The sequence below is a fragment of the Prunus persica genome, chromosome G1 (assembly GCF_000346465.2).
Source record: "Prunus persica cultivar Lovell chromosome G1, Prunus_persica_NCBIv2, whole genome shotgun sequence".
Taxonomy (NCBI): Eukaryota; Viridiplantae; Streptophyta; class Magnoliopsida; order Rosales; family Rosaceae; genus Prunus; species Prunus persica.
In genome coordinates this window covers 896,939-922,737 of record NC_034009.1, presented here as the reverse complement: position 1 = coordinate 922,737, position 25,799 = coordinate 896,939, and the positions used below count along the sequence as shown (strand labels likewise).

The 25,799-nt window shown below is 36.7% G+C and overlaps 5 protein-coding genes across 5 annotated transcripts; 2 read left to right on the top strand and 3 right to left on the bottom strand.

The window, feature by feature from the left end:
• LOC18791561 (primary amine oxidase 1) lies at nucleotides 290–3,506 on the top strand. Its single transcript, XM_007225061.2, has 4 exons — nucleotides 290–1,555; nucleotides 1,669–1,782; nucleotides 2,123–2,667; nucleotides 3,119–3,506. The coding sequence occupies exons 1-4, from the start codon at nucleotides 428–430 to the stop codon at nucleotides 3,270–3,272; spliced, it is 1,941 nt and encodes a 646-aa protein (XP_007225123.1). The 5' UTR covers nucleotides 290–427; the 3' UTR covers nucleotides 3,273–3,506.
• Nucleotides 3,664–7,377, bottom strand: LOC18790558 (primary amine oxidase). Its single transcript, XM_007225096.2, has 5 exons — nucleotides 6,472–7,377; nucleotides 5,269–5,653; nucleotides 5,066–5,179; nucleotides 4,212–4,750; nucleotides 3,664–3,973 (listed from the first exon to the last, which is right to left on the bottom strand). The coding sequence occupies exons 1-5, from the start codon at nucleotides 7,260–7,262 to the stop codon at nucleotides 3,763–3,765; spliced, it is 2,040 nt and encodes a 679-aa protein (XP_007225158.1). The 5' UTR covers nucleotides 7,263–7,377; the 3' UTR covers nucleotides 3,664–3,762.
• Nucleotides 9,129–13,162, bottom strand: LOC18790222 (primary amine oxidase). The gene is made up of 5 exons (XM_007224087.2): nucleotides 12,251–13,162; nucleotides 10,593–10,977; nucleotides 10,266–10,379; nucleotides 9,571–10,109; nucleotides 9,129–9,462 (listed from the first exon to the last, which is right to left on the bottom strand). The coding sequence occupies exons 1-5, from the start codon at nucleotides 13,024–13,026 to the stop codon at nucleotides 9,267–9,269; spliced, it is 2,010 nt and encodes a 669-aa protein (XP_007224149.1). The 5' UTR covers nucleotides 13,027–13,162; the 3' UTR covers nucleotides 9,129–9,266.
• On the bottom strand, nucleotides 15,757–19,020 carry LOC18788774 (exosome complex component RRP41 homolog). Its single transcript, XM_007223745.2, has 13 exons — nucleotides 18,897–19,020; nucleotides 18,354–18,416; nucleotides 18,201–18,247; nucleotides 18,045–18,105; nucleotides 17,872–17,910; nucleotides 17,676–17,743; nucleotides 17,421–17,499; nucleotides 17,302–17,338; nucleotides 16,847–16,963; nucleotides 16,636–16,721; nucleotides 16,410–16,499; nucleotides 16,183–16,243; nucleotides 15,757–16,084 (listed from the first exon to the last, which is right to left on the bottom strand). The coding sequence occupies exons 2-12, from the start codon at nucleotides 18,405–18,407 to the stop codon at nucleotides 16,196–16,198; spliced, it is 726 nt and encodes a 241-aa protein (XP_007223807.1). The 5' UTR covers nucleotides 18,408–18,416; nucleotides 18,897–19,020; the 3' UTR covers nucleotides 15,757–16,084; nucleotides 16,183–16,195.
• Nucleotides 21,725–24,995, top strand: LOC18793824 (thermospermine synthase ACAULIS5). The gene is made up of 10 exons (XM_007222205.2): nucleotides 21,725–22,247; nucleotides 22,793–22,859; nucleotides 22,945–23,039; nucleotides 23,145–23,247; nucleotides 23,513–23,601; nucleotides 23,724–23,880; nucleotides 23,979–24,054; nucleotides 24,151–24,209; nucleotides 24,424–24,560; nucleotides 24,678–24,995. The coding sequence occupies exons 1-10, from the start codon at nucleotides 22,066–22,068 to the stop codon at nucleotides 24,763–24,765; spliced, it is 1,053 nt and encodes a 350-aa protein (XP_007222267.1). The 5' UTR covers nucleotides 21,725–22,065; the 3' UTR covers nucleotides 24,766–24,995.

Sequence of the window (25,799 nt, the reverse complement as noted above, 5' to 3'; positions counted from 1 at the left end):
CTTTTATTAGTCGTTGACATATAATTATTATTGAATCTTGTAACATTTTCGTCTAAAAAAAAGAATCTTGTAACATGTGGCTTGTTTAAGAGCAAGCAGTTGCAAATACAGGTGTGTAAAATGATGATCGTGCCCTTCACTTCATTATCAAATACTCAAAAGCAAAGCAAAGCCAATTAAATATGCTTGCTCTCAGTGCAAGGCAAAGACTCAAAGCAAGAGCGAGCCTGCAAAATTAAAGTCCAAGACAATGTGAGTTGTCCCATTAAAGTCAGGGCAGCCGCTCTTTATTATTATGCAAATTTCGACCAGAGATTCTATAAATTTTTGCTTGTTTTCTGTTGTATAATGCCAAACAGAACAGTTAGCTACCTAGAACCACCTCTACCCAAATTGATTCCTTTAGGAATTTGCTTAGCAAAAATCCATGACTGCTCTATTTATAGCCATTAGTTTGATCCTACAGTGCTGCTTCTCAGCTAGCACATCCCACCCTCTAGACACTCTCAACCCAACTGAGATCAACAAAATAAGGCTCACAGTTCAGAAGTCTCACCTTGGATCTCTTCCAAACCTCACCTTTCATTTTGTTGACACTGAAGAGCCAGAGAAATCTGATGTTCTCAAGTGGCTATCTTCAAGTGAAAAAAAGAGGTCCACCCCGCCCCGGCATGCTAAGGTGGTGGCTCGAGCCGGTGGTCAGACCCACGAGCTCATTGTGGACCTGGCTACCGGTTCAGTCATATCAGACCATGTCTACACAGGTCATGGTTACCCCCCTCTCAGCTTTACTGAGCTCTTCCAAGTAAGTAAACTGCCTCTCAGTCACCCCAAATTCAAGAGGTCAATTTCAGCAAGGGGATTGAATCTATCTGAAGTTTCCTGCTTACCCTTTTCAATTGGTTGGTATGGGGAGCATACAACAAAGAGAGCTGTAAAAGTTCAATGCTTTTACAGAGGAGGAAGTGTCAATGTTTTCACAAGGCCTATTGAGGGAATTACCATGCTAGTGGACATTGATTTGATGCAGATTACAATGTACACTGATAGGCTAAGAGCCCCTTTGCCTAAAGCTGAGGGCACTGATTTTCAAACACCAAAAGGCAACTCCAATTCTGCTTCTTGCAACAAAACCAATAGTGGGTTCACCATTTCAGGCCACAAGGTCAAATGGGCAAATTGGGTTTTTCATGTTGGGTTCAATGCTAGAGCAGGAGTTGTGATCTCAACAGCTTCTGTATTTGACAGCAGAAAGAAGAAGTATAGGAGTGTGCTATACAGAGGTCACGTGTCAGAGACATTTGTGCCATATATGGATCCCACAAGTGAGTGGTATTTTAAGACTTTCATGGACTTGGGTGAGTTTGGGTTTGGGAGATCAGCTGATAGCCTGCAGCCACTGATTGATTGCCCAGAAAATGCAAAATATGTAGATGGGTATATGGCTGGGGCTGATGGCAAGCCACAAAAGGTGCAAAGGGCCATTTGCATTTTTGAAAGGTTCTCAGGTGATGTTGCAATGAGACATACTGAGATTAACGTTCCTGGAAAATTGGTAAGGAAGTGTTTAAGGTTTAAGGTTTCGATTTTTTAATACTAATTAATCTGTGTGCTAGCAACAACAACAAAAAAACCTGCAGTGTTAACATGAAGTGGCTGGTTTTGTAGATAAGAAGTGGGCAGCAGGAGAAGACTTTGGTGGTTAGAATGGTGGCTACTGTTGGTAACTATGATTATGTTCTTGATTGGGAATTTGAGCAAAGTGGCACCATTAAAGTTGGGGTAAGGTTTTTTTTCCCCCCCTCTCTCTCTCTCTCTCTTGATTCCTTTTGTTGATGCATGGAAGTTTGAGATAATTAAGCTCATTTTTTGTTAGTTTGACACTTCAGTCACTATCACTTATCTAATGGGAAGTGTTTATGTGTACTCTCCAAAAAAACTTTTTGATTTCGAGTTAGAATCTCAGCAAATTAGAGTTTCGATATCATATCAAATAATCACTAATATCTAAATTGAATCAACCTGAGCTCAATCACTTTAATTGCTAACAGAGAGTGTAGATTGTGTTCCCCTACTTCATTTGAGAAAGGAAACTAATTATGATTATCCACTTTGTTGCCAGGTGGGATTAACAGGTGTGTTGGAGATGAAGGCCACGTCATACACAAATAACGACCAGATAACGGAAAGCGTTTACGGAACTTTAGTGTCAGAAAACACCGTCGCCGTTAACCACGACCACTTCCTCACCTACTTCTTAGACCTTGACGTTGACGGTAACGACAACTCCTTTGTCAAGTCCAACTTGCAAACGGCAAGAACAAACCCCGTTAACGCCACGTCTCCTAGAAAGAGTTACTGGAGGGTGGTTAAGGAAACCGCCAAGACCGAAGCCGAGGCTAGGATTAGGCTCGGCTTGGAGCCAGCTGAGTTGTTAATTGTGAACCCAAGTAGGATGACTAGGCTTGGGAATGTGGTGGGCTACCGGCTGATAACTGGACAGCCGGTCACTTCTCTACTGGCTGATGATGATTACCCGCAGATTAGAGCTGCTTATACTAAGTATCAAGTTTGGGTGACTGCCTATAATAAGTCAGAGAAGTGGGCCGGAGGGTTCTATGCTGATAGGAGCCATGGAGATGATGGCTTAGCTGTTTGGAGCAAGAGGTAACTTTCTGCTGCTGTTTTTTTTTTTCCGTTTAGATAATGAGCAAGAGGTAGCCAACATTGTCTATATATCTCAACTCTGTTCTCTGTACAAATAGCTGAACATTTCATTGAAAATGGTTGGGGTTTCTTGAAATGCAAGTAAAGAAACTGAAGTTTCATGGGAAATTGGATATCAAAGTTTTAATAGGACTCACCAAATAGAAACGGGATCTATAAATTTAGTATAATGTTCTCTTACGAGGTATCATGTTATGTTGTAAGATTGTTAATTTAAACTACACATTCAAACAAGAATTTAACATATCAATTGCCGAGATAAGTAGGTTAATATGTCAACTGATAAGAAATCAGTTGCCGAGAATTTAATTGCTCAGTTGCCGTGATGTTGTATAGTTTAATTTGGCATGAAAGTTGACTTAAGAGGGAACACTTTTTCCATGGCGTGCAGGAACAGAGCAATTGAAAACAAGGATATAGTAGTATGGTACACAGTGGGATTTCATCACATTCCATATCAAGAAGATTTCCCAGCTATGCCCACACTTCATGGTGGGTTCGAGCTCCGCCCTGCAAATTTTTTTGAGAGCAACCCATTACTCTAACAAAGATGCTCCCCATAACACGTGTTAAATTCTTTTACAAGGAAAACTCATATGACAATTACTTTTAACAGTAATCTTCCAAAGTGCAATTACTTATTGTTAATTTAATTAATTAAGGGTGGTGTATAGATGATTGGATTGCCTCTGTTCACTGTATATATAATAAGTTTGTCTGGTTGTTGATCTTGTTGATTTATCCTCTTTAATGGATGCTATCAAATTTTCTCTTTCAAATGTGGTTTGTGAAGGAAGTTGAGGTTTCAACTCCAAAACCAATTGACGATGACCAATTGACGATGAAGCGAGTGACTCAACTTCTTATAAGTCGATTACGTGTCGCACATGTATATAGATTATTCAGTTTGCAATGGAAAACACCCAAATTAAGTGACAAAATTGCCCAATGAATTAGACAACAGAATGGGAGAAAATCTCACTTATGGAGGAGCCCTTTCGACTTATTAATACTCATCACAAACAAAAAACCCAACTAGTTTTTGGTGGTGCAATTAGGCAAAGGCACATGCTTAGGAGATATTGTTCTAACTTTAAGCACTGGACTGCTCTCAAAGAAATTGGTTGGTCGGAGCTCAAACCCACCACTCAATGTTGGCATCATTGGAAAGTCTTCTTGGCATGGAGCATGGTGAAAGCCAATGGTGTACCATAACACTATGTCTTTGTTCTCAATCTCCCTATTCCTGCACATATTAATAAGGTACGTACAAAGTGATAAATAAAATTAACAACAACTATCACAACTATTTTCACACTCTTATCAAAACTCGACAGAATAACGCTAAAGTGATTACATTTTTTTAAGTATATACAAGTTCGACCAAATTATTAATCATGCATGATTCGCTCGCCCAAATTATTAATAAACAAGACTGTCACATAATACAGTCAGCTAAGCAAGCAAAACATATAATACCATACCTGAGGCTCCATGTTGCTAGAGTATCACCTCCTCTGCTTTGATCCACATATTGTCCTCCTGCCCATTTTTCAGATTTATTGTATGGTGTAACCCACACATTGTACTTGGTGAAAGCCCCACGAATTTGTGGGTAATCGTCCTCCAACAAAAGGGGTCCTGCAACTGACCCCGGAATCAAACGGTAACCAATTGGGTTTCCAGGTTTTGTTCTTTTATTAGGATTTACCACAACCAAGTCAGATGGCTTCAAACCCAAATGAAGTTTTGCATCCGATTCAGTTTTAGCTGTCTCACTTTCAACAGTCCAATAGCTCTTCCTTGGAATATTGGGGTCTTTCACTCGTTTGGTCACCATTTTGTTCTTGACAAAGGAGTTGGCTTCACCATCCACATCAAGGTCAAGATGATAAGTCAAGAAGTGGTCATGGTTTACAGCAATGGTATTATCTGCAACTAGTGTACCATAAACCTCCTTCTCTATTTCATTTGTCTTGGTGTACTTAACCCCTTCAGTTTCTAGCACACCTGTTAGCCCAACCTGTTGAAGATGTTAAAGTTTACATATTAAGCATAATCGACTTGCTAACTCGTATATTTATTTGCTTGATAATATTTTACCCTATATTTATTTGCAGACCATATTTGCTAACTCGTCTCTATGTGGCAAGAGAGATTCACTTACTACTTCATCGTTATGTTTAATTGATGATCAAGAATTATTACAAATTATAACATATACTAAGTCTTATATTCATCATTTTTGGTTTAGGATTTCGATATTAATACTCAACATTTTGGGTTTAGAATTATGATATTAGTGACGTTAATTTAATTAGGTAAAACCACTTCATACCTCCAGCTTGATTGAGCCACTTGGCTTGAATACCCAATCAATTATGTAGTCATAGTTGCCCACAACTGCAACCATCCTCACCACTAGCGTCACCTCTGGCCTGACCTCGGTGATCTGCAATTCAATTGAATTATCAATGCCCCAACAACATAAAAACCAATCAACCAAGCAAAAATAATAATATATAAGAAAACTTGAATTACCACTTTATTTGGGATGGTCACTTCTGTGTGACGCCACAAAATGTTGCCTGCATGTCGTTCAAAAATACAGAAAGCATTTGATATCTTGACAGGTGTGCCATCTTGGCCAGCATAGTAGGCATCCATGAATTTGGCGTTGGCTGGGCAATCAGTCAATGGCTCAAGTGACACTGCGGATTGACCAAACCCAAATTCTCCACAGTCGAAGAAGGTTTTGAAGTACCAGTCCTCGGTTGGGTTCATGTATGGTACAAAAAGCTCTGATACAAAGCCTCTATACAAGACCCTTCTATATTTGTGCTTTGCAAGATCATAAATTGATGCTAGAGATATGATTGTACCAGTTCGAACGTCAAATCCGAGATGGAAGACCCAGTTAGCCCATCTGATCACAACAAAATCAATTAATAGAGGAAAATATAGTACCTATACTATAATTAAGTGATCGATGATTAATATAATTTCTTTTTGGACCATAAATGAAAATCCATATAAAGCTAAAGTAATCATTTTTACCGTTCAATAATCATCGCCATTTATATTTTACAACTATAAAAAATAAAAACAGCTAACGATATGAACAACAAACATAAATATAATTATGTTGAGTACGAGTGACAGTTGTCTCCACTTAATTGGAGGATGCCTCAAGTTCGACTCACATGAATACGACGAAGATAATAAATATCTATTGTGAACTCAATATTTAGTTGTGACTAACTCATTCTGATGGCATGACTTTGTTGTGAGTGAATTATTACATTATGAACGTAGCTTCGTGTGTGTGTATAAAAGAAGAGGGTTTAAAATGACATTCACATAATCCTTACTATTTCGTTAAAATTGAAGGAAGTTAAGGTTCCACCTTAAAATCAATTGGCAATGAGGGGAGTAGCCCAACTCCTTATAATTAAGCTCTTGCAAAATTTTCAAACATCTCCATACGAGACTTTTTACCATTACATTCTCATAAAAACATGTGTATAAAATTGAAATCCAACAATATCAATCTGAGTAAAGGATCACACACATATCCTCAGAAACATTAGTTAACCATATGCACATGCACATGCAGTTATCACATATCATGTCAGATGATCATGTGGCAAATGTTTGAGCTTACTTATATCATTAGAATCATCCCTGCTCAAGTCAACTTCATTAATCAATAATTAAGATGTAATATTAAGTTGAGTACTAAACCTGATAGTGTGCCCCTCGAGGCTGAACCCTTCTTCCTGCGACTGCACCACCGGTGCGCCGTGTAGCAATGGACCGAAAGGGGGCTTCTGCTTCGAAGCTTGGTACTCAGTTCCCTCGCCTTTTGGCACAGGAACTATAAATCTGTCACTATATTTAATTATCTCCATCTCATCTAGATCAACCACTAATGCTATTCCCTCCACTGGCCTCACATACAAGTTCACTGTCCCATTTGTGTAGAAACAATTAATCTTTAATGTTCTTCTACTCTTTGCCTCTCCAAACCAACCAACTGAAAAACCGCTGCACAAAACTTGGGATATATCAAGCCCTCTCTTTCTAATGGACTTGATAAATGGTTCATGTTTAAATGGCAACTCATTTGCATATGTTTGTTCGTCCAAGGTTAACACAGGTAAGCCATTTGCTCCGTTGTGAACTTTACTAGAGACTATGGAACGGGTCGATAAATCTACGATAATCTCGTGGGTTTCCTTATTAAGCCGTGTAACGACCAAGGCTCGGCGAGGCGGTGGTGGAGATTTGGTGGTGGTGGTGGATTTTGATTGCCATGAGAGGACGGTGTACTTTTCTGGTTCATCTAGGCCTACGTATTGGAAGGTTAGGTTTTGGGCAGGGTATGCTTTATGGATTATGGCTTTGATATGGATGAACTCGGACGGTGTTAGAGCGTCTAGCGGATGCTGTTTGAGGCATAAGGCTGGCGAGAAGGTGATGAAGATGGAGAAGAGTAATAACAAGAGAGCGGGTGTCACTACTCTGGATGCCATGGCATTGTGAGAGAAATGCAGGCATCAATGATCCCCTTAAATAAGAGTTTCAACTAGCTAAATAACTGCCAACTGCTGGAAGAACTTTCAAGGACCAGCTAGCTTAGCATGGTGTAATTATGCTCAATGCACGGTAAACGACTAAATGAAAAATTACCGTACTATCACATGCGGCATGTGCAAACGATGGAAATCTTTAAATTAATTTTAACAATATCTGAATTTAAAAGTAACAGGCATATCGCATCCTTTCTATATATATTGAAGGAAGTTGAGATTACACCCTAAAATCAATTGGCAATAATGGGGAAAGTAGTCAAACTCCTTATAAATTCTTGTTAAATTTCCTTTACTTTTCAATGTGAGACATTTTTACTTTCACATTCTCACATATATAAGTATAATGATTATTGGTAGGCAAGGTTTTGTAGATAATAATATGGATAATAGATCATGATCATAATCTAAAATATCGATAATATTGATGAAATATCGAGAATATTATTGTTTTTTCGGGTAAATGATATTTTGGAACGTATCTATACACATATCGTATAAATATCGATAATATCGGAAAATATCTCTGTCGATATAATTTCTCTCACACTTCAGCAATATTTGGCTAAAATATCATTATATAATATCGATGATATCGAAATGATGAAGACAATAAAAAATTTGAAAAGTTATATATATATATAACTCGAGAGGTTCATGAATCTGATGATGCATGGACCATTTCCCATGTCCTATATATACGTACGAAGAAGAAGCCATGAGTTCTTATCCCAATATATAAGACCTAGCTAAGCTAGTCAGTGCTTTTGAATGGCCACAGTAAACCCAGAGAGCCGGAGCCACCAACCAATTCTTATAGGCTTGAAGGGAGGGACCTCAAGGCCAAGAGTAGTGGTGGGGCAATGAGAAAAGCAGTGCTAGCTAGCTCCAATCCAACCTCGCGGATGGGGGACTTTAGGCATTGTGGGTATGATTAGTAGTTTTCAGGTTTCCCTAACTTCTCCAAAGGACCGGTCAATTCAAGCCAACCAAGCAACTAAGGCCACAACCAAAGCTGAAAAAAGTATCTATGACAGATTTTAGCTACAACAAATTCGCACCAAAAGTAAAGGCTCAATCAAACAAGACGGGAACATTAGCATTGCATAATTTGTATTTTTGTATCTCAAAAAAAGAGGACTTTCCCAACACGTGAAAGATATTAGATATAGACACTTTATGATCAAAAGCAAACCAAATTCCGAACGAAAATTAATTTCACCTCTCTAATGTGAGGATATATACCTCATGATATTTACGAGGTATAATATTTACCAAAATGATATTAGATATGGACAGTGGACAGTGGACAGTAGACAGCACCAAGTGGTGGCCCACCAATTGGCCAAGTGGGCATTTTCACATAACTTTGTGTTATCATGATTCATAATTATTAGTCTTGATTATTATTTAATGAGTATGAATTTATTTAGGAAAAAAAATAATATTTCGTGTTGCGTTGGGGTATCCGTTCCATATCCAAATCTTGGTGGTTGGTTCACCCGATTTAGAGATTGAAGTTTAAATGTTAATAATAAAATACGTGTTCTACTAGATTATTAATTGGGTACACCGCATCATCAGTATGGCATACACAATAACTTCTCACTATTTAGGGCAGCTAGGAGGATGGTATATGGTACATCAACGCACCACATGTGTTGCCTGTGGATTGCCAACAGATCATATCCATCTAGATTTTCTAGTGTACAATGCATAATCCATCTAGGTTTTCTAGATGCCATTTATAAACTGGTTCTAACCTGCATTCTATATAGAGATATATATATATATATATATATATATATGAAAAGAAAACCATTTGATTTGCATGTTTTCTTATACAAAATTAACACCTCTTTATTGGGTGGCGATGACATAATACAAAATCTTATAGGGTAAAAAAAGAAGAAAAGAAAACTAGGCATAATTAGGAGGTAATGCTAATTAGGGTTTTGTAGTGCAGTTCACATGAATAGGAGGTTTTGTTTTAAGAACTGGATTGCTCTCAAAGAAATTAGTGGGCCGAAGCTCAAACCCACCACTTAATGTTGGCATGATTGGGAAGTCTTCTTGGGAAGGAACATGATGAAAGCCCATGGTGTACCACAACACTATGTCCTTATTTTCGATCCCTCGGTTCCTGCAGTGCATTAATTTTGATATAAATTTAGGAGCGAAGTTGTTAATAAATATGGTACAAATAGTATTATTTAAAATTGTCAAACTCACACCAAATGTTAAAATATACCTGAGGCTCCAAGTAGCCAATGTATCATCTCCATGGCTCCGATCAATATATTGTCCTCCTGCCCATTTTTCAGACTTGTTATAAGGCGTGACCCATACATTGTAATTAGTGAAGGCACCTCGGATTTGTGGGAAATCATCAAAGGATAAAAGTGGGTTTGAAATTGACCCTGGAATCAAACGGTAGCCTATCTTGTTTCCACGTTTGGTCTTCTTGTTAGGGTTTACCACAACTAGCTCCGATGGCTTCAAACACAACTGAATTTTGGCATTTGATTCAGTTTTAGCTGTCTCACTCTCGACTGTCCAATAACTCTTCCTAAGTGAGCTCTTGTCTGTCACTCTTTTTGTCACCAAATTGTTTTTGACAAAGGAGTTGGCTTCGCCATCCACGTCAAGATCAAGATAGTAGGTCAAGAAATGGTCGTGGTACACGCCAATTGTGTTTTTTGCTAGCAATGTTCCATATGCCTCCTCCGTTATTTGACTCGTGTGGGTGTAATCTGCAGCCTTCACTTCTAGTATTCCTGTTAAGCCTACCTGTTTTCAAAAGGAAAATAGCCTATATGCCTTATTAGGATCATCATTGTAATTTTCTCATCTCACTCCCTATGAAACCATAAGTGAGTTCCATATAAAGATACGATATGATTTACAATGTGATCAATAAATATATTACAAGAAATCATATCATACCCCTATTTTGATGGAGCCGCTTGGCTTAAATTCCCAATCGAGTATGTAATCGTAGTTGCCAATGGTTGTGACCATCCTCACTATCAAGCTCACCTCCGGCCTAACCTCCGTTATCTACATTACCATCACCATATATATAACTCTTATTCATAATACCACATCTACACATATAGTAATGTTAGAAATTATCACAAGATGTGACAATTGATGTATTAACAATAAGACATAACAATTGATCTAATATCACGTGATCAGCTAATTACTCACATAAAATACATGAAAGGAATTGTTGTAATTGAAATTAAAAATGAATTCTAGTAAGCTTACCACTTCTCCTGAAATTGCTATTTCAGTGTGACGCCACAAGACGCTCCCAGAATGTTGCTCAAATATGCAAATAGCATTGGATATTTTGACAGGGGTGCCATCCTCCCCAGCATAGTATGCGTCTATGAATGCAGCATTGGCAGGGCAATCAGCCAGTGGCTCCAATGGCATAGCCGATTGACCGAACCCAAACTCACCAGCATCAAAGAAGGTCTTGTAGTACCATTCTTCAGTTGGGTCCATGTATGGCACGAACAGCTCCGATACGAACCCTCTGTACAATACTTGCCGATATGTACCCTTTTCTAGATCATACATTGATGCCAAGGAAATTATTGGACCAGCTCGAACATCAAATCCTACATGGAACTCCCAATTGGCCCAACTGGTTGCATTTTAAAAGTAAGAATGAGTTACAGTGATTCTATTAACATTTTAACACTTGTGTAAAATAAAATAAAGTAAAATTTTAATATTTTCTTCGGACACTCCTAAAATAAGTGATTGTAATTTTCAGATTATTATTATTTTTCTTTTGATACAAGCGATATTGAAGAAGAGAAATTCAAGCATAGGACGTTAATTACTCTTAACCACTTAAACTACAAATTCTTTATCATAAATTAGGCCTTAAACCAGCACTTTGGGAGTGTTGTTAAGTTAAAACTCTTCCACAAAGTTAAGTTAAACTGAAAAAAAGGAAGTTTACTACTTCCCATAATTATGCGCCAAAAGTAAGTCAAAGATGGGACTAAAATGAGGCCATGCGGTTGAGAAGAATCCACAAGTTTGCATACAAAAGGAGATGTACACGTCCTTGAATATCTTTTTAAGTCCATTGAGAAAAGACACCCCGTTGACGAATATGTAGAACACAATAGCCGGCATTTTGTCATTAGTGATCGATTACATTCATTTTTCAATGTTTGATGACAATTTCCACGTACCTAACTATATACGTGTGGAATACTTAAGGTTAGTTTTATGGGTTCATCGTTTTATTAGTTCCTGAATTTAAACTTGATTTGCATTTAATTTTCAAAATCGTTCTTGTGGTCCTTAAACTTCAGTTTCGTTAAGACAAATGGTTCTGCCGTCAATTTTGTTAACTTTTTTGTTAAATACAGGGGCAAAATGGTATTTTGGCATTAAATTGATTAAAATATGAATAAAAAATTAAAATTAAACTATCTCTCCCCCTCTATCTTGATTTCTACTCCCCCTAAACTTGATTTTTCTTCTTCTTCTTTTTTGGTTTTTATTTGATTTTCTTTTATTGTTATTTTAAAGATATAATTTTTTATTCATTTTTTATGTTTTAATAATAATAAAATACCATTTTGCTCCTGCATTTAATAGAAAAAGTTAACAAAATTGACGGCAGGACCATTTGTCCTAACGAAAGTGAAGTTAAAGGACCACGGGAACAATTTGAAAATTAAAGGACTCAAATGCAAATCGAGTCTAAATTCAAGGACTAATAAAACAATTAACCCTAGTTCCATTGACAAATATACTAATAAAAAACTATTACCTTTTTTTTTTTTTTCACGTTGTGAGTAGTATGATTTGGTGAGTGAGATCATACAATAATTTGGGCTTTCTAAGCGAATCAAACCATTTATACCATAACTCATGATCGCATCTCTGATTCTAACCTTATTTTGTGCCCATTGATCTTGAACCCAGGTCCATCCGGTTGCTCTATGGCGAATCTATTCAGCCGTGGACCGAACGGAGGCTTCTGCTTCGACCGCCTGTACTCCGTCCCCTCAGCTTTTGGCACCGGAACCCTCGCCCGGTCATAATACTCAACTATCTTCAACTCATCAAGATCAACGAGCAAAGATACTCCCTCCAAGGGCCTCACGTACAAATTAGCCGATCCCTCAACATAAAAACACAAAATCTTTATCACTCTTCCACTGTGCTCCTCTCCAAACCACCCAACTGAAAACGTGGTACAAACAACCTCGGACAAGTTAAGCCTCCTCTTCTTGACCGAGTCAATAAATGGTTTATAGGAAAACGGTAGTTCACTTGCCACCGTTTGTTCGTCCAAGGTGAGCAAAGGGTAGCCATCATTTCCGTTGTAAACTTTATCAGAAACTATGTAGCGATTTGATAAATCCACTATGAGCTCATGGGATTGTCTGTTGAGCCGTGTGATGACAAAGGCGCGGCGAGGTGGGGGTTTTGATTTGGGTTTCGAGAGCCATGAATGGAGGGCCGGTTTGTCTGGCTCGTCCAAGCTTATGTATTGAAAGGTTAGGTTGTGTTTGGGGCTAGGGTACGATTTCTTGACTAGGGTTCGAACCAGTTTGAACTCAGATGGGGTTAGAGGGTCCAGTGGGTGGTGGCTTGAGGTTATTGGTGAGAAGGTGAAGAAGGAAAAGAGCAAGAAGAACACTAGTTTCAACGTTGAAGCCGCCATGGATTTTTTTGGCTTCTTTGTGCATGTGGGGTGATAAAGTATATTAATCCTTCCTTAAATAGCACGTTGTTGCTTCTCATTTGCTAATTAATTAGAAAGACTAGTTTAAACTCTCATGTTACTATCTGAAAAATAATATTTTCATTGACAACTAATTAATTATGTCAGAAATGTTGTTCAGAAATGAGCAATAGACAACAAGTTTAGTTAAACTAGACTTGTTTGGAAGTCTTTGGTTGAGCATTTTTATTCACAAGCCTACATAGACTATTCTTTTGGCTTTGGGTCAACACTAATTAATCAGGGCTTTACTGGGGCAGGGAGGGAGTATCAATGGCATGCGATTAATTTGGTTAGTCTTCGATATTACATGCTCTTGCGTTTTTGTAGCATTTTCCAAAGTTTTTTGGGGCTTAGACTAAGGCATTTTTTCTCATCACATTTATCAAAAACATTGATCGTGGCCCGGCCTAAAATTCAAGTTCACATTTAAGCGGATTGTTCTCATACGGTGCTTCAATCGGGCTGTGCTTGGCCCATTTAACTTTGAATATTTTTTTTAAAACTCATGTTAGCATATTAAATTTATACAAAAAACATATATAATGAACATATTATATATATGTAATATGAGACTTTAAATTGAGGATTTATTTATTGCCGATTTAATATGGGATTAAAAATTGAGGATTTATTTCAGTATTTATTTAGTATGAAAATATATGATTTGTTGGAAGAAAAAGCCACCAAATCACAGTCAATATATGTAGATATCGAGAGGGGAATGAGGCTAAGAGATGGTTTATGTAAAGTGGGCCTTGACAACAAAAAACAAAACAAAATTAAGTGGGTTAGGCCGGGCTTGAAGCGGGCTCTGGGCAAGCCCAGCCTGATCCATTGGATTTATTTTCTAATCCCTGCACGGCTCATGCTTTCATATCGTACTTAGCACAACCCGCCAATAATCGTGATTGGGCCGTATCGTATTCCATTTAAACAGGTTGTGCTCATGTCATGCTGGGCCGGCCCAACCCATTATTACAATTATATGCTCTACTCATTTTGTCAAATTATTAGCTGACTCATTCTAGCCATTCATTCATGTGATGGTTAGCTTAGCTTACACTATGCCAAAATTTGCTTCTATATAACCCCACCCCAACCGAGGTATTCGTCATCGTGGCCTTTTACTAGTTAGAGGCATTAAAGAGTTATAGACATTGGAGTCTGATACGTGTTCCACTTACAGCATTAGTATGGACACAATTATTGATGTTTATGAGACTTGCATATACGTGATGGGCGTTGAGTTCCGATGCCTAAAAGCATCAAGGGCATCAGTTGCAACATAAATTCTAATGCTACATAGGAGAAATAGCATCACATCTTTCTACCATTCTGATGCCTTTTCTATGTTATGACATCAATTTTTATGCTAGAGCTAATACTACCACCACCCTTAAAAGGTAACACGTCTTAATGATAATTTTTTGTTAACTTGTATGAGAGAATTTAAAAAATGATAATACTTTCCCTTCTTGCCCATAAAGAGAAACTCCTCCTTACCTACTGATGTGACTCAACCACAAACTAACACTTGTCCTTTTTATTTTATTCTCAAAGGTGCATTTATTTTTGAGATATTTAGTTATATACTCATTCTTAGCACTAGTGTTACAGATAAACACTATACCATTTAATTTTTATAAACAAACCCAAAAAAAATCCTACTATTGCCAGCTAACCTGTTTTTGACTTTACGTAATATACTAATTTCTAGTTTTACCCTTTTATTTTGAGTGTTTTGGGTTTTTTTTTTTTGTGAGGTTTTGAAGTTGGGCTTGTTTAAAAAAAATCGATGGCAGTTTTGTAAATTATAGGAAATTCAAAGCCAATTTGTTATGTTGTAAATGGATTTTGGGTGTGTTTCTAAAGTTCATTTCATGTATGATTTTTTTTATACAATTTGGACCTTTATATTAGATATAATAGTAAGACTCCCTTTACAACAGTGGAGAATTTTTCTGCAATGGGTGAAAGCCTGACGGAGCAATGCCGCGTGGAAGTAATGACGGTATCTGGGGAATAAACATCGGCTAACTCTGTGCCAACAGCCACGGTAATACAGAGGATACAAGCGTTAGCTTTCACTTTAATTATTCTTAACAAGAGATACATGTATCAAATTAGGACTAAACTATATCAGTAGGCAAGAAGGGAAGCATTATCCTTTTTAAAAATGTGTTTTGGGACTTACACTGTAGAATAGACTAGCTAATTCAACAATCTTATCGAATTATGGAAAATAACATTTTCGTTTGCAATAAGATGGTCCTTCAGTAATGGCAAGTTATCATTACTTCAATATCTCAATAGGGGTTGCTCTGAATCTCTTGCCTTTTTTAAAAAAAAAAAAAAATACAAACGATACCGGGGGTAGGACTTAAATAAATTTGTTGCCATTACATTCAATAGAAGACCAGCTAGTAGCCACAGTTAATTGCCTCGTGCTGTCAACAAAAATTGGCTTGGCCTTGTCCCTAGTCGAATGAGTTGCTTGAAATCAAAGTTGTCTTGGTTGGTCCTCCAATGGGATTATATTATACTACCACTTGTTTGAATAAGCTTAATTAGTGACGCAAAAACAATACAAAGAATGAGAGTTTTATTCTATAATTTGCAATTAGAGGCAGGCTATGTAACGAAAAGAAAAAAGAGGAAAAAACAAACAGAAAATAGCCAAATTTATAAGCAGGCGAATGCTATTAGAAAACAAGAAAATTCTAAAAATAAACGGAGCTTCTTTCTTTGATTATAATTTCTACTTAAAATCTTCATTTACAACAAGAATATAATAACATAATGGAAAAATAGTTTATACATTTTAGATATTGCCACTTCGGCCCATGTTGTAGATGTTACCATTCTCAGAATCCAAAATCAAAGCTCTCCCCTTGGGGATACTTCAACTCAGTGGGTTCAATTCCAAGATTACTTCCATCAACACTGTCCGCGTAATATAGCCACCCTCAAACCTCATCACTGAACAGCCAGAAACCTAAAGGAAGAGAAAAAAAATGAAGCAGAATACGTAGGTGATTGTGTGCCATTGGATCAAGTTTCCATAAAAATAACAAATGAGGTTGGTTGCCGTACCTTAATTTGGAACTTAGATGCCTCGGCGATACTCCAATTGCTTTGTATTCTCTAGTAATACCTGTTATACAAACCCAGATGAAAATTCCAATAAACATGACAATACTGGAACATGAAGATGAAGCCTCATTGATCGATGAGCATTGGCCAAATACAGAAGCCACATGACAACTGACAAGGAAGAACTTTTCATTTGAGGGGGAAAAATGCAGCAAAGAAGTCCTTACCTCTCGAATGTAGGTTGCAACCGCCTTGCAGCCTTCGATCGCAAGTTGCATTACGTTTTCAAAAGTTTCCACTGATAATTTAGCATCCATCTGCATCAACGATCATCACGAATAAGTCGTGTACAGAAGGCAAAGGAAAAGGAGATACCCTGGGTATCAGCTGATACAATAATTGCAACTTAAGATTCAGAAGAATAAACTGAAAAGCACATTATGAAATAAAAACCTGAAGAAGAGTCACTTTGTCCAACTTTGGCAAAATGCCTAAAGTGACATCAGCACCTCCAGCACTATCTTCTATGTAGTTTAAATCTGTCATTCCAGCAACAATAAGCTCACATGAAAATTACAATATCGTACTTGTACAGAGAGGCCTTCCAAGGGCTCCCAAAGAAAAGTATTCTTAAATACAAATATAAAATAAAGAAAACATTTACCAAGCAGAGGTGTGCTATTAAGATAGCCAGCACTACAGGAGGTAACAAGATCACGCATTGGAATTCCAGCATCTGCAAGGGCCAGGCTTGCAGCATTAATGCATGCAGATCTAGTTCCTGCCAAAAATAAAACCAAATAAAATCAAACTCAAGGATAAATTGTTCCATTCTCCAATAAAAATAGTGAAGCAGCCTGATCAAATCCAGTAGAATTTGCTAATAGTTAAAATTCTAAGTGATATGCAGATAAGAGTGACTAGCATTAGACTTTGTGAACACTGTATCAATCACTTATTCTATTCGAATATGATGCCTGGATCAACAAATATATTGAATAACAGAGGATCAAACATGCACGCACACATAGACGGAAACAGGGCAGCATGAATTTATCATATAATCTGAAAGTACATTATCATATAGGACCATGACTGCAAAGAGACATCACAATTTACCTCCATCTGCTTGGAGAACTTGCACAAAAATATCAATCTGAAAAAACAGATACAAGGCTCAGAAAAGAACAAACTACACATTCATGCAAGAAAAGTCCCCCAAGATGCAACAGTGGAACCTGAGACCGAGGCATTAAATGTGTCATAATGCATGCTTCCATGGTTTGGCGAATAACTAAAGATATCTCTGTTGATCGCCTGAGAGCATCAAGGATACACATATTATTTACATAGTTTAACTTAGTAATGGATACAACATTAGGGTCATAGTTTAACTTAGTAATGGATACAACATTAGGGTTATGTGAAATTTCGAATGGAAGATCATACAAAGCATGTATGTTCGGCAATAAAAAAGAATATTAATATCTCACCTATCCCCCTTTGGTTTTCTCATGCGATCCCCAGTACTAAAATTTGCCATGGTGTACTCACATCGCACCTAAAGTTATTAACAATTGCAGACGACATTATATTTACAAATGTAATAAATGCCTGTCAGATTTAGGTTTAGCATATTAAACACAACATACATAAGTTTGATACACAAAGATTTAGATGAATTATTACCAGTGCGCTGTCATTCAATTGTTGGCTCCTATTTTGGACCTAAAAACAAAGTAAATTTTTAAACAGCTTGAAAGAAAATTTAACTTGAAAATTAGTCAAAAATTTCAAAACACTAATGAGTATCGCATTTGACTTAGGTGTTAATGAAGAAAAGAAAAAAAAAGTTAACTAACCTCTCTAGGGCCATACACTGCAGCAATGACTTTGGTGTTACCCATCTCAAACAAAGCAGAACTGAAAATTTGATGTGCAAGATGAATTTAAAACAAAATCAAAGCCAATGTAAAAAAAATGAAAAGAAAAAATTACAAGGGTGTAGTAATTAGAACCCGGCGGCTTTGGCAACAACACCAATCTCTGCACGAATTTGTCTCATCTGGGATCAAAGAAGAAAAGAATAAACTATTTAATTCATAAAATTAAATGAAGCATTATGATAATGATAATTAAATACAAAAGAAAAAACAGAGATAGATAAATACTTCCATGGGGCGGCGACCATCTAAGCGAAGGCCTTCAGGGCTCACATACTCCATCTCTTGGAACTACATAAAAAAGAAATTTCGAAATTACATAATTAACAAGAAACAAATAGTAGGAAAGCTATCCCCCTCTAAAACATTTCTCAGATGCCAGACGAAACCTTGGGGTTGCACAATAATGGAATATATAGATGAACATTTCCTGAACTTTTTATGCAGAGAAGCTGTTTGATGGAATGACTAAGAAGAACAATATGGTGCGGATGACATTGAGGTTGCAAATTCGGGTTTTCATGTTTTTAATACCAACCAAGTTTTCAGATTTTTAAAATTTACAGAATAAATCTCAAAACTTTCAGATTCAATCCTAGTTTTTTTAAAACTATTTCCGAATCACAAACCCAACGGAGCCTCACTCTTCCCTTCCACAACAACCAAAGCTTAAAATTCAAGTAAAATATTTTATATCATCTCAACAGTATGACCTAGTTAAATTCTAAATTAGAAACAAGAAAAAAGAGACATTAAAAGAAGAGGAAATACCTGGGTGAGAAGAACAGCTGCAGGTTACAAGGAGGAGAGAAAGCTCAGACCTCAGAAAGAGGGTTTAGAGTGTTGACGTCTGGGGTTTACAGAGATGGAAGAGTTGGGCTGGAGGCTGGGCCTGTTTACCTCCATTTTTATGACACCCACGAAGAAAAGCCCATAACCTGAGAAGAAACACAGCCCGAGCTCAATACGCCGCCGTTTTATTGGTTGGGCTTCCTCCTGCCCCATCTTTTCATCGGGTCAAACACTGCCCAAGTTGTGTAGACTTTTTGTTCATGCATTGCATATGCATTTCAACTCTAGAACAGCAAACACAAAAGAAAAACAAAATCTTAAATTGCGTGTGAAAAAATTGGGTAAAATGAAATTCATACCGTAACATGAATACCTAACTTATTTTGAGCAGTCAAATTTTCCGTTCTTACTCAAATGGCTCTAATTTTGAGTTGTCTTTTCATCTTTTCGTCAATTTGAGTACTAAATTAGGTTTCTTTTTACTTAGTTTGACCGGTTCCTTCCTAGTTAGTCTCCAACAATTTAGTTCTCTATTTGAATAGTCCAACGACCAAATATCAATAACTTCAAAGTTCCACTTCGAATTCAACCTCCATATCTAGTTATTATCCAATGAAAGGACTACACGTGTAAAATAAAATAAATATATAAGTAGACAGTCAGTTTGGTTTAAGTCTATTTGCAAAAGCTCAAAACCAAACCAAACCATTTACGATTCAATTCATTTTTGAAACGTTTGACTTTTCTCGGTTGGTCGGATTGATGCCCACCCCTACATATAGCTAACAAATAATTCTTGTAAGAGTACTAAAAAAATATCAAAAGAAATTCAATGCATCTAATTCAACTAAAAAGGGGTAATATAGCAAGACTAGGAAGAGTAATTAAAAAAAAAAGGTCCTAAATCACATAGGTTTTGGCCTTGGAAGTCTGTCAATTACGTATGGTTTTTATCTTGTTTGGTAGCATAGGAAGATTACTTGTTAGTAAAGCTCGGTCTAACTAAACTTTGAGAAAGTGTTAGCTGGTGAAGTTAGGCCTATATCGATAACAAGTACATAGCTCCTTTATGAATACCAAGGAAAGATGTCCGACCAAGAGGCGTACATGAGTATTTCAAACTGGATATTTTTTTTGTGCCGTTAAGAAGAAAAGCGTAACAAAAGCAAAGGCACGAGACGCATTATGGGAAATGAAGATGAGACATCATTTTAGGTGCAGCAAGGCAAGCAAATAAGAAATCTATAAAATCATGTCATATGATTTGTTGAGTGACAAACCCTTGGCCAGTGCAATGATTTTTTTCACAGGTCATGAAGATAGGGGAACACAATATTGTCTTGGGGACCTTTGAGTTTGAGTTTGAGTTGAGCTCAGCCTTTGAGGTCTCTCTCTCTCATCATAACCTTTCTAAAACAAGAGTTTGGCAAATCCATCATCACCCCCAAACACACAACAATACAAGTAACAAGAATGATTTCCTTGTATTCATAGCTGGCCTGCATCAAATACAATGCCACCATGCTAATTCAGTGGCCTGCCCACATTTTTTTTTCTTTTAATCTTATTAATATTTTCTTCATTTCCATTATACTATTATACACATCATTCTGATGCCAACCTTACGCCACCAAATATGGACCTTATGACTTTGGACCCCATTAGACCCACAAATTGTTGCACAAGTTTGGATAATCTGTATAGGAAACCAAGCATAATATGTGGAGAGAGTGATTTTGTTCTTTTGTGTTTGTTATGTGTAAATTTGATAGTCAACTCACACTATTTTTTCAACATTTTAACATGTGAATGCGCTCACAAAAATATTACGCCATGATAAACTTAATGTAAAATTTCTCAAGACAAAATGTAAATATAATATATATTAGATAAATAGTGAAGTAACAGTGTGGTCATTGATTAGTAAAGGGTTAATTAGGGTTTATTAATTATAGGGTAAGTAACTTTGTTAATTAATTATATTAATGGTGGGGGTGGGGGTTGAAGTTATTTCCTGTTTGGGGGGAAAGAATTGATGCGTTAATGGTGAGGGTGATGATGAGTGCGCCTGCCACAGCACGCCCTCCAAATCTTTTGAAGCAAAGAGAATGTTATGATGGTTTCCAGTGCACGCCCCTCTCTCTCTCTCAGCTTCTCTCTTCTTCAATTCCAACTAAGATTTGCACACATTCTTGAAGCAAAGAATATAACCAGATTTTTCGCTTGTTGTCACCCCTCCATCATCATCTTTTAACCTTTTCCCCCTCTATAATACCCAGTTTTTCTTATATTAAATTAAGAGTGGTGATTTCCCCACTCCAATTTTATCCACTTACACTCCATTTTATAACTAAAAAAGGAGTGTAAGTGGATAAAATTGGAGTGGAGAAATCATTATCCTAAATTAATATCATCATCATCATGTATCATACATATATTTATACATATCATAACTATGATATTATCGTAGATTTCATTTTTCACGTTTTATTTTTGCATTTTATTTAATCATAAAGTAATATTCAAACTATTATGAGGAGATTCGAACTTAAACGCAAATTAGCGGCCATACTACCTGATCAGTTACTGAACCCACATTTGATGTTGGGATGTAGTTACGTGTCAAAGCCCATTGCGTATTCCATGGAACTATCTACATACCTAGAAGATCATATGTTGAAGAATCTGATGGTTGCAATGGTGCGTTTGTTTCACTTATGGATAAAAAAAACAAAACATTGAACAAAGTAAACAGTGGTACAAGTTACAATTAACCACGCAACCACAACTTAAATAGTCCCAATTTCCCTTTACTTTACGAATTCCGATGAAGATATCTCGGGGCTGCATGCTTTTATGTCTCAAGCACACCCACTTCAATAGATTTTCTTTGTTCTTTTTTTTTGGGATTTTTTCTTTTTTGTTGTTGCCATGATTTCCTTAGCTTTCTATCCAACCTAAATCATAGTACCTTTCGATTTGGCTGCCACCTTTTTGCTTCTTATATTGTGAACCCTCCTCCTTCTTCCATCACTTACCTCTCCTCTCTCTCTCTCTCTCTCTCTCTCTCTCTCTCTCTCTCTCTCAGCGAAACACAGAGACTGTGTTCTGTTTTGTGCAGTATTTTGGCATAGCCAGCTATAGGAAAATGGGTGACATTTCTTATTCCAATGGAACCAACAATGGCAATGGCAATGGGAATGGGAATGGGAATGGGAATGGGAATGGAGTAAATGGAAAAGCTCATTCAGTTCTGAATGGATACAGGAAGAGCTGTTGGTATGAGGAAGAAATTGAAGAAAATTTAAGATGGAGCTTTGCTCTTAATAGGTACATATTTGTTTGTCACCATTGTTTCCTATATCTTTAGATAACTGAAATTGTTTCACATTTTTGTTATTTTTGTCCCAAAAAATAAAAATAAAGCCTGGCCCCCATTGTTGTAATTAACTCTTTGCTCCAACTTCTTACTACCTCTGTTTTTCTTTTTTTCTTATGGTTTCCCTTTTTTATTATAAACTTATGAGAAAGTTCATGGAAAAAATCATTCGGAGTTTTTCACCACAGCCCCTATTATTGGGTGAGACATTATAAAGTCCTAGCTGTCTTCCTTGAGTTATTATCAGAATTCTAGATTTTGATTTGCCTTTTCTGACTTATGGCCTTATTTTATAATCTCAGTGTCAAACTTCCTTACTTTAGAAAATGATAGAATTCGTAAAGTGAAACACTGTCATGAAAAGGTCAGACAAGACATAATAAAAATGTTAGAATAGAGTGCAATATTCTAATCACAAAGTTTAGTTTCATCATTGAGATATTTTAATAATTAACCCCTTTTTTTTCTTTTTTTCTTTTTTTTTTCTTTTTTGCAGTATCTTGCATACAGGAGCTACTCCATACCAAGACATTGCATTGTTGGACACCAAACCCTTTGGAAAGGTTTGATGAATTCTACTATGAGTAAAAACAATGACAGCAGATAGCAGCAAGTGGCTCATGCCATTTTCTCTTCTGTATTTTGCAGGCTTTAGTCATTGATGGAAAGCTTCAAAGTGCTGAGACTGATGAATTTATCTACCATGAATGTCTTGTTCATCCACCACTTCTTCATCATCCCAAGTAATATAACTTCTCTTTACATATAAACATGTATGTTTTGTTTTCTCTGTATATGGCAGCAGCGTTGTTTGTTCATAACTCTATAATTAATGTCAATTTTCTCAGTCCAAAGAGCATCTTCATCATGGGAGGAGGTGAAGGCTCCACTGCAAGAGAACTGCTGAGACACAGGACTGTGGAGAAGGTTGTCATGTGTGACATTGATGAGGTAAAAAAAACTCCCTCTATCATCTTTTCTTATCAGAAATTTATCTGCCTAAAACTAAAGAATTTACCGTTTTCCAGCTTTTGAGCTGTTTTTACCAAGGCTCCTTTTCATTTGTCTGTTGTTGAAAAAGACAAAAAAACAGGATTTAACAGATACATAGAACTATTGTATATGACAAAGTTATTTACTCTAAGAAGCAATATTATTTGATATGAACTAAATAATTACATCAGATGCTTAACTGGTTAACTAATACATGATGCAGGAGGTGGTAGAGTTCTGTAAGTCATATTTGATTGTAAACAGTGAAGCTTTCTGTGATCCAAGACTGGAGCTCATCATCAATGATGCCAGGTTTATTCACAACCTATATATATATACACACATACAATTTTATATATTATATTTCTATTAATTATATTTTCAAAATTACCAACTCTGATATCACTGTTACTAATTACTGAGGTGTGTTACAGGGCTGAGCTAGAACACAGAGAAGAGCAGTATGATGTGATAATTGGGGACCTTGCAGACCCAATAGAAGGAGGCCCATGCTATAAACTCTACACCAAATCCTTTTATGAGCTGATTGTCAAGCCTAGGCTCAGCAAGGAAGGCATTTTTGTCACACAGGTATCTAATCTAACACACCTTCCTCATATGCATGCAATCACATACAGAAACAGAATCATAATGACAGAATTAACCACTTTTTTTATTTATTTCTACAGGCAGGTCCTGCTGGAATTTTCAGCCATACAGAAGTGTTTTCTTGCATTTACAATACTTTGAGGCAGGTCTTTAAATGTAAGTCCTCTTGATTAGTTAAGAAAATTATTTCCCTTTAGCCAAACTTTCCCTTTTGATCTCCACCGTTTTCTTATTGCTGCTTTGCATCTGCAGATGTTGTGCCTTATTCAGCTCATGTTCCTTCATATGCTGATATTTGGGGATGGATCATGGTACAAAAACTAGCACCCTCTATGGCAAATGAGTTTTTTTTAACAGCATATATGCTCTGCCAATGCATAATGCATGCCATTGTTCATGTTCTCAAAGTCTTATATTAGTTTGACAACAGAACTGAAGCTATAACATTTTCTTATTCATACAAGTGCCACAATTTTGTATATTCAATTGAAACTAAGGAGGCTAATGAGTTGTTTAAAATGGCAGGCTTCAGATACCCCTTTTGAGCTAAGTGCTGATGAATTAGACCTCAGAATTAAACAGAGGATCATAGGGGAGAACAGATACCTAGATGGAAAAACCTTATCATCAGCCTCAACCTTGAGCAAAGCTGTCCGGCAATCGTAAGTCCCGTGCCATACATGTTGTTTGTTCTCTTTTTTTTCTTTTTTTTGCCTTGTGGAATTCATTTTTCATCTTAGTAGTTACTGATCTAGCTAGGATGATGGGCTTTTTTGCAGGATGGACAACGAGACTCATGTATACACAGAAGGAACGGCAAGGTTCATATATGGCCATGGCCATGGCAGTGCCTACAAACAAAATTAAGCTTGGGAAATGGAAGAGTGAAGAACCACTACCAAAAGGCAAAGCTAGCACTTAGAAACAAAAGAGTGCAAGTGGGAAGACAATCTTGGGTCTTCCTTTTCTTTAGCTGTATTTCTCTTTTTCCTTTTCTTTCTTTGTTTTTGTGTAGTAACTTATAAAAACTATGGTATAAATCTTTGTTTGTGTCTCTCTTAAGATGTCTATTTGGAATATGGGAGTTTATGTGAGTATGAATGGCAATGCAGCTACTTTACAAGACTGAAAGTTGAAAGCTCCTAGGATAAACAAGTTTTTCTGAGACAAAACGCTGCCAAGAATGATTCCACCTCAAAAGAGGGAACAAAAGCATAATTACTTTTCATTCAATATGGCTTGTGCAGAGAACTTTGCATACTTAAGAGACACAGGTATATATGATATAAATATAAATACAAAACTTGTCCTATACATATATATATATATATATATGCTCTTGATATTTCAGAAATTCATGTTAATGTAACAAGACATATGATCACCAAATTTTACATTTAAAAATGGCGCAACGACATCATGGTTTTCTTTCTGTTAACAAGAAATACTAAGGGAGCTGGAATTCGAACACATTACCTCATGTGCTTTGGTAAACATTTGACAACATAATTTTACAAATAGGAATTACTTTCCTTATAAAATGGGGAGATAATTCCCAAGTTAATGTATTAACTCAATTCAATGACCCACCCACCCCTTTGGGATTTAGGCCTAGTATTCCAGCCCACCCCAATTTTGTAGTCTGCCTCCACTCCACCATTGGTCCAATGGGTTTGAGGCTTATTATTGCTGTATGTGCAAGGGAGTTATGGATTTGGAGGATGAGCATGTTGAGAGGGTTTCAATCCCACTATCCAATATTAGAGTTCGAACAACATAACCCCTTTGCTCTCCTCTGCACCAATAAGACAGAAAAAATTGAGTTGAGCAGCTAACCTGATGATTTATAAGTATTTTATTAAAACCTAACATTAATCTGGCTTCACACCGGTAGCTGAGGA

What these genes read in the sequence shown, in the direction of transcription:
- LOC18790222 (XM_007224087.2), bottom strand. Translation starts at nt 13,026, where the DNA reads ATGGCGGCTTCAACGTTGAAACTAGTGTTCTTCTTGCTCTTTTCCTTC. An exon ending in TAGCAATTTCAGGAGAAGTG is followed by an intron (nt 10,380 to 10,592) that starts GTAAGCTTACTA and finishes ATGGTAATGTAG; the next exon opens with ATAACGGAGGTTAGGCCGGA. An exon ending in GCGGCTCCATCAAAATAGGG is followed by an intron (nt 10,110 to 10,265) that starts GTATGATATGAT and finishes TTTTGAAAACAG; the next exon opens with GTAGGCTTAACAGGAATACT.
- LOC18788774 (XM_007223745.2), bottom strand. Translation starts at nt 18,407, where the DNA reads ATGGAGTATGTGAGCCCTGAAGGCCTTCGCTTAGATGGTCGCCGCCCC. An exon ending in ATGGTCGCCGCCCCATGGAA is followed by an intron (nt 18,248 to 18,353) that starts GTATTTATCTAT and finishes CTTTGATCCCAG; the next exon opens with ATGAGACAAATTCGTGCAGA. An exon ending in AGAAAACCAAAGGGGGATAG is followed by an intron (nt 17,500 to 17,675) that starts GTGAGATATTAA and finishes TGATGCTCTCAG; the next exon opens with GCGATCAACAGAGATATCTT.
- LOC18790558 (XM_007225096.2), bottom strand. Translation starts at nt 7,262, where the DNA reads ATGGCATCCAGAGTAGTGACACCCGCTCTCTTGTTATTACTCTTCTCC. An exon ending in CTCGAGGGGCACACTATCAG is followed by an intron (nt 5,654 to 6,471) that starts GTTTAGTACTCA and finishes TGTTGTGATCAG; the next exon opens with ATGGGCTAACTGGGTCTTCC. An exon ending in CTAGCAACATGGAGCCTCAG is followed by an intron (nt 3,974 to 4,211) that starts GTATGGTATTAT and finishes TAATATGTGCAG; the next exon opens with GAATAGGGAGATTGAGAACA.
- LOC18793824 (XM_007222205.2), top strand. Translation starts at nt 22,066, where the DNA reads ATGGGTGACATTTCTTATTCCAATGGAACCAACAATGGCAATGGCAAT. An exon ending in TGGAGCTTTGCTCTTAATAG is followed by an intron (nt 22,248 to 22,792) that starts GTACATATTTGT and finishes TCTTTTTTGCAG; the next exon opens with TATCTTGCATACAGGAGCTA. An exon ending in TCATGTGTGACATTGATGAG is followed by an intron (nt 23,248 to 23,512) that starts GTAAAAAAAACT and finishes TACATGATGCAG; the next exon opens with GAGGTGGTAGAGTTCTGTAA.
- LOC18791561 (XM_007225061.2), top strand. Translation starts at nt 428, where the DNA reads ATGACTGCTCTATTTATAGCCATTAGTTTGATCCTACAGTGCTGCTTC. An exon ending in TTAACGTTCCTGGAAAATTG is followed by an intron (nt 1,556 to 1,668) that starts GTAAGGAAGTGT and finishes CTGGTTTTGTAG; the next exon opens with ATAAGAAGTGGGCAGCAGGA. An exon ending in GTGGCACCATTAAAGTTGGG is followed by an intron (nt 1,783 to 2,122) that starts GTAAGGTTTTTT and finishes CTTTGTTGCCAG; the next exon opens with GTGGGATTAACAGGTGTGTT.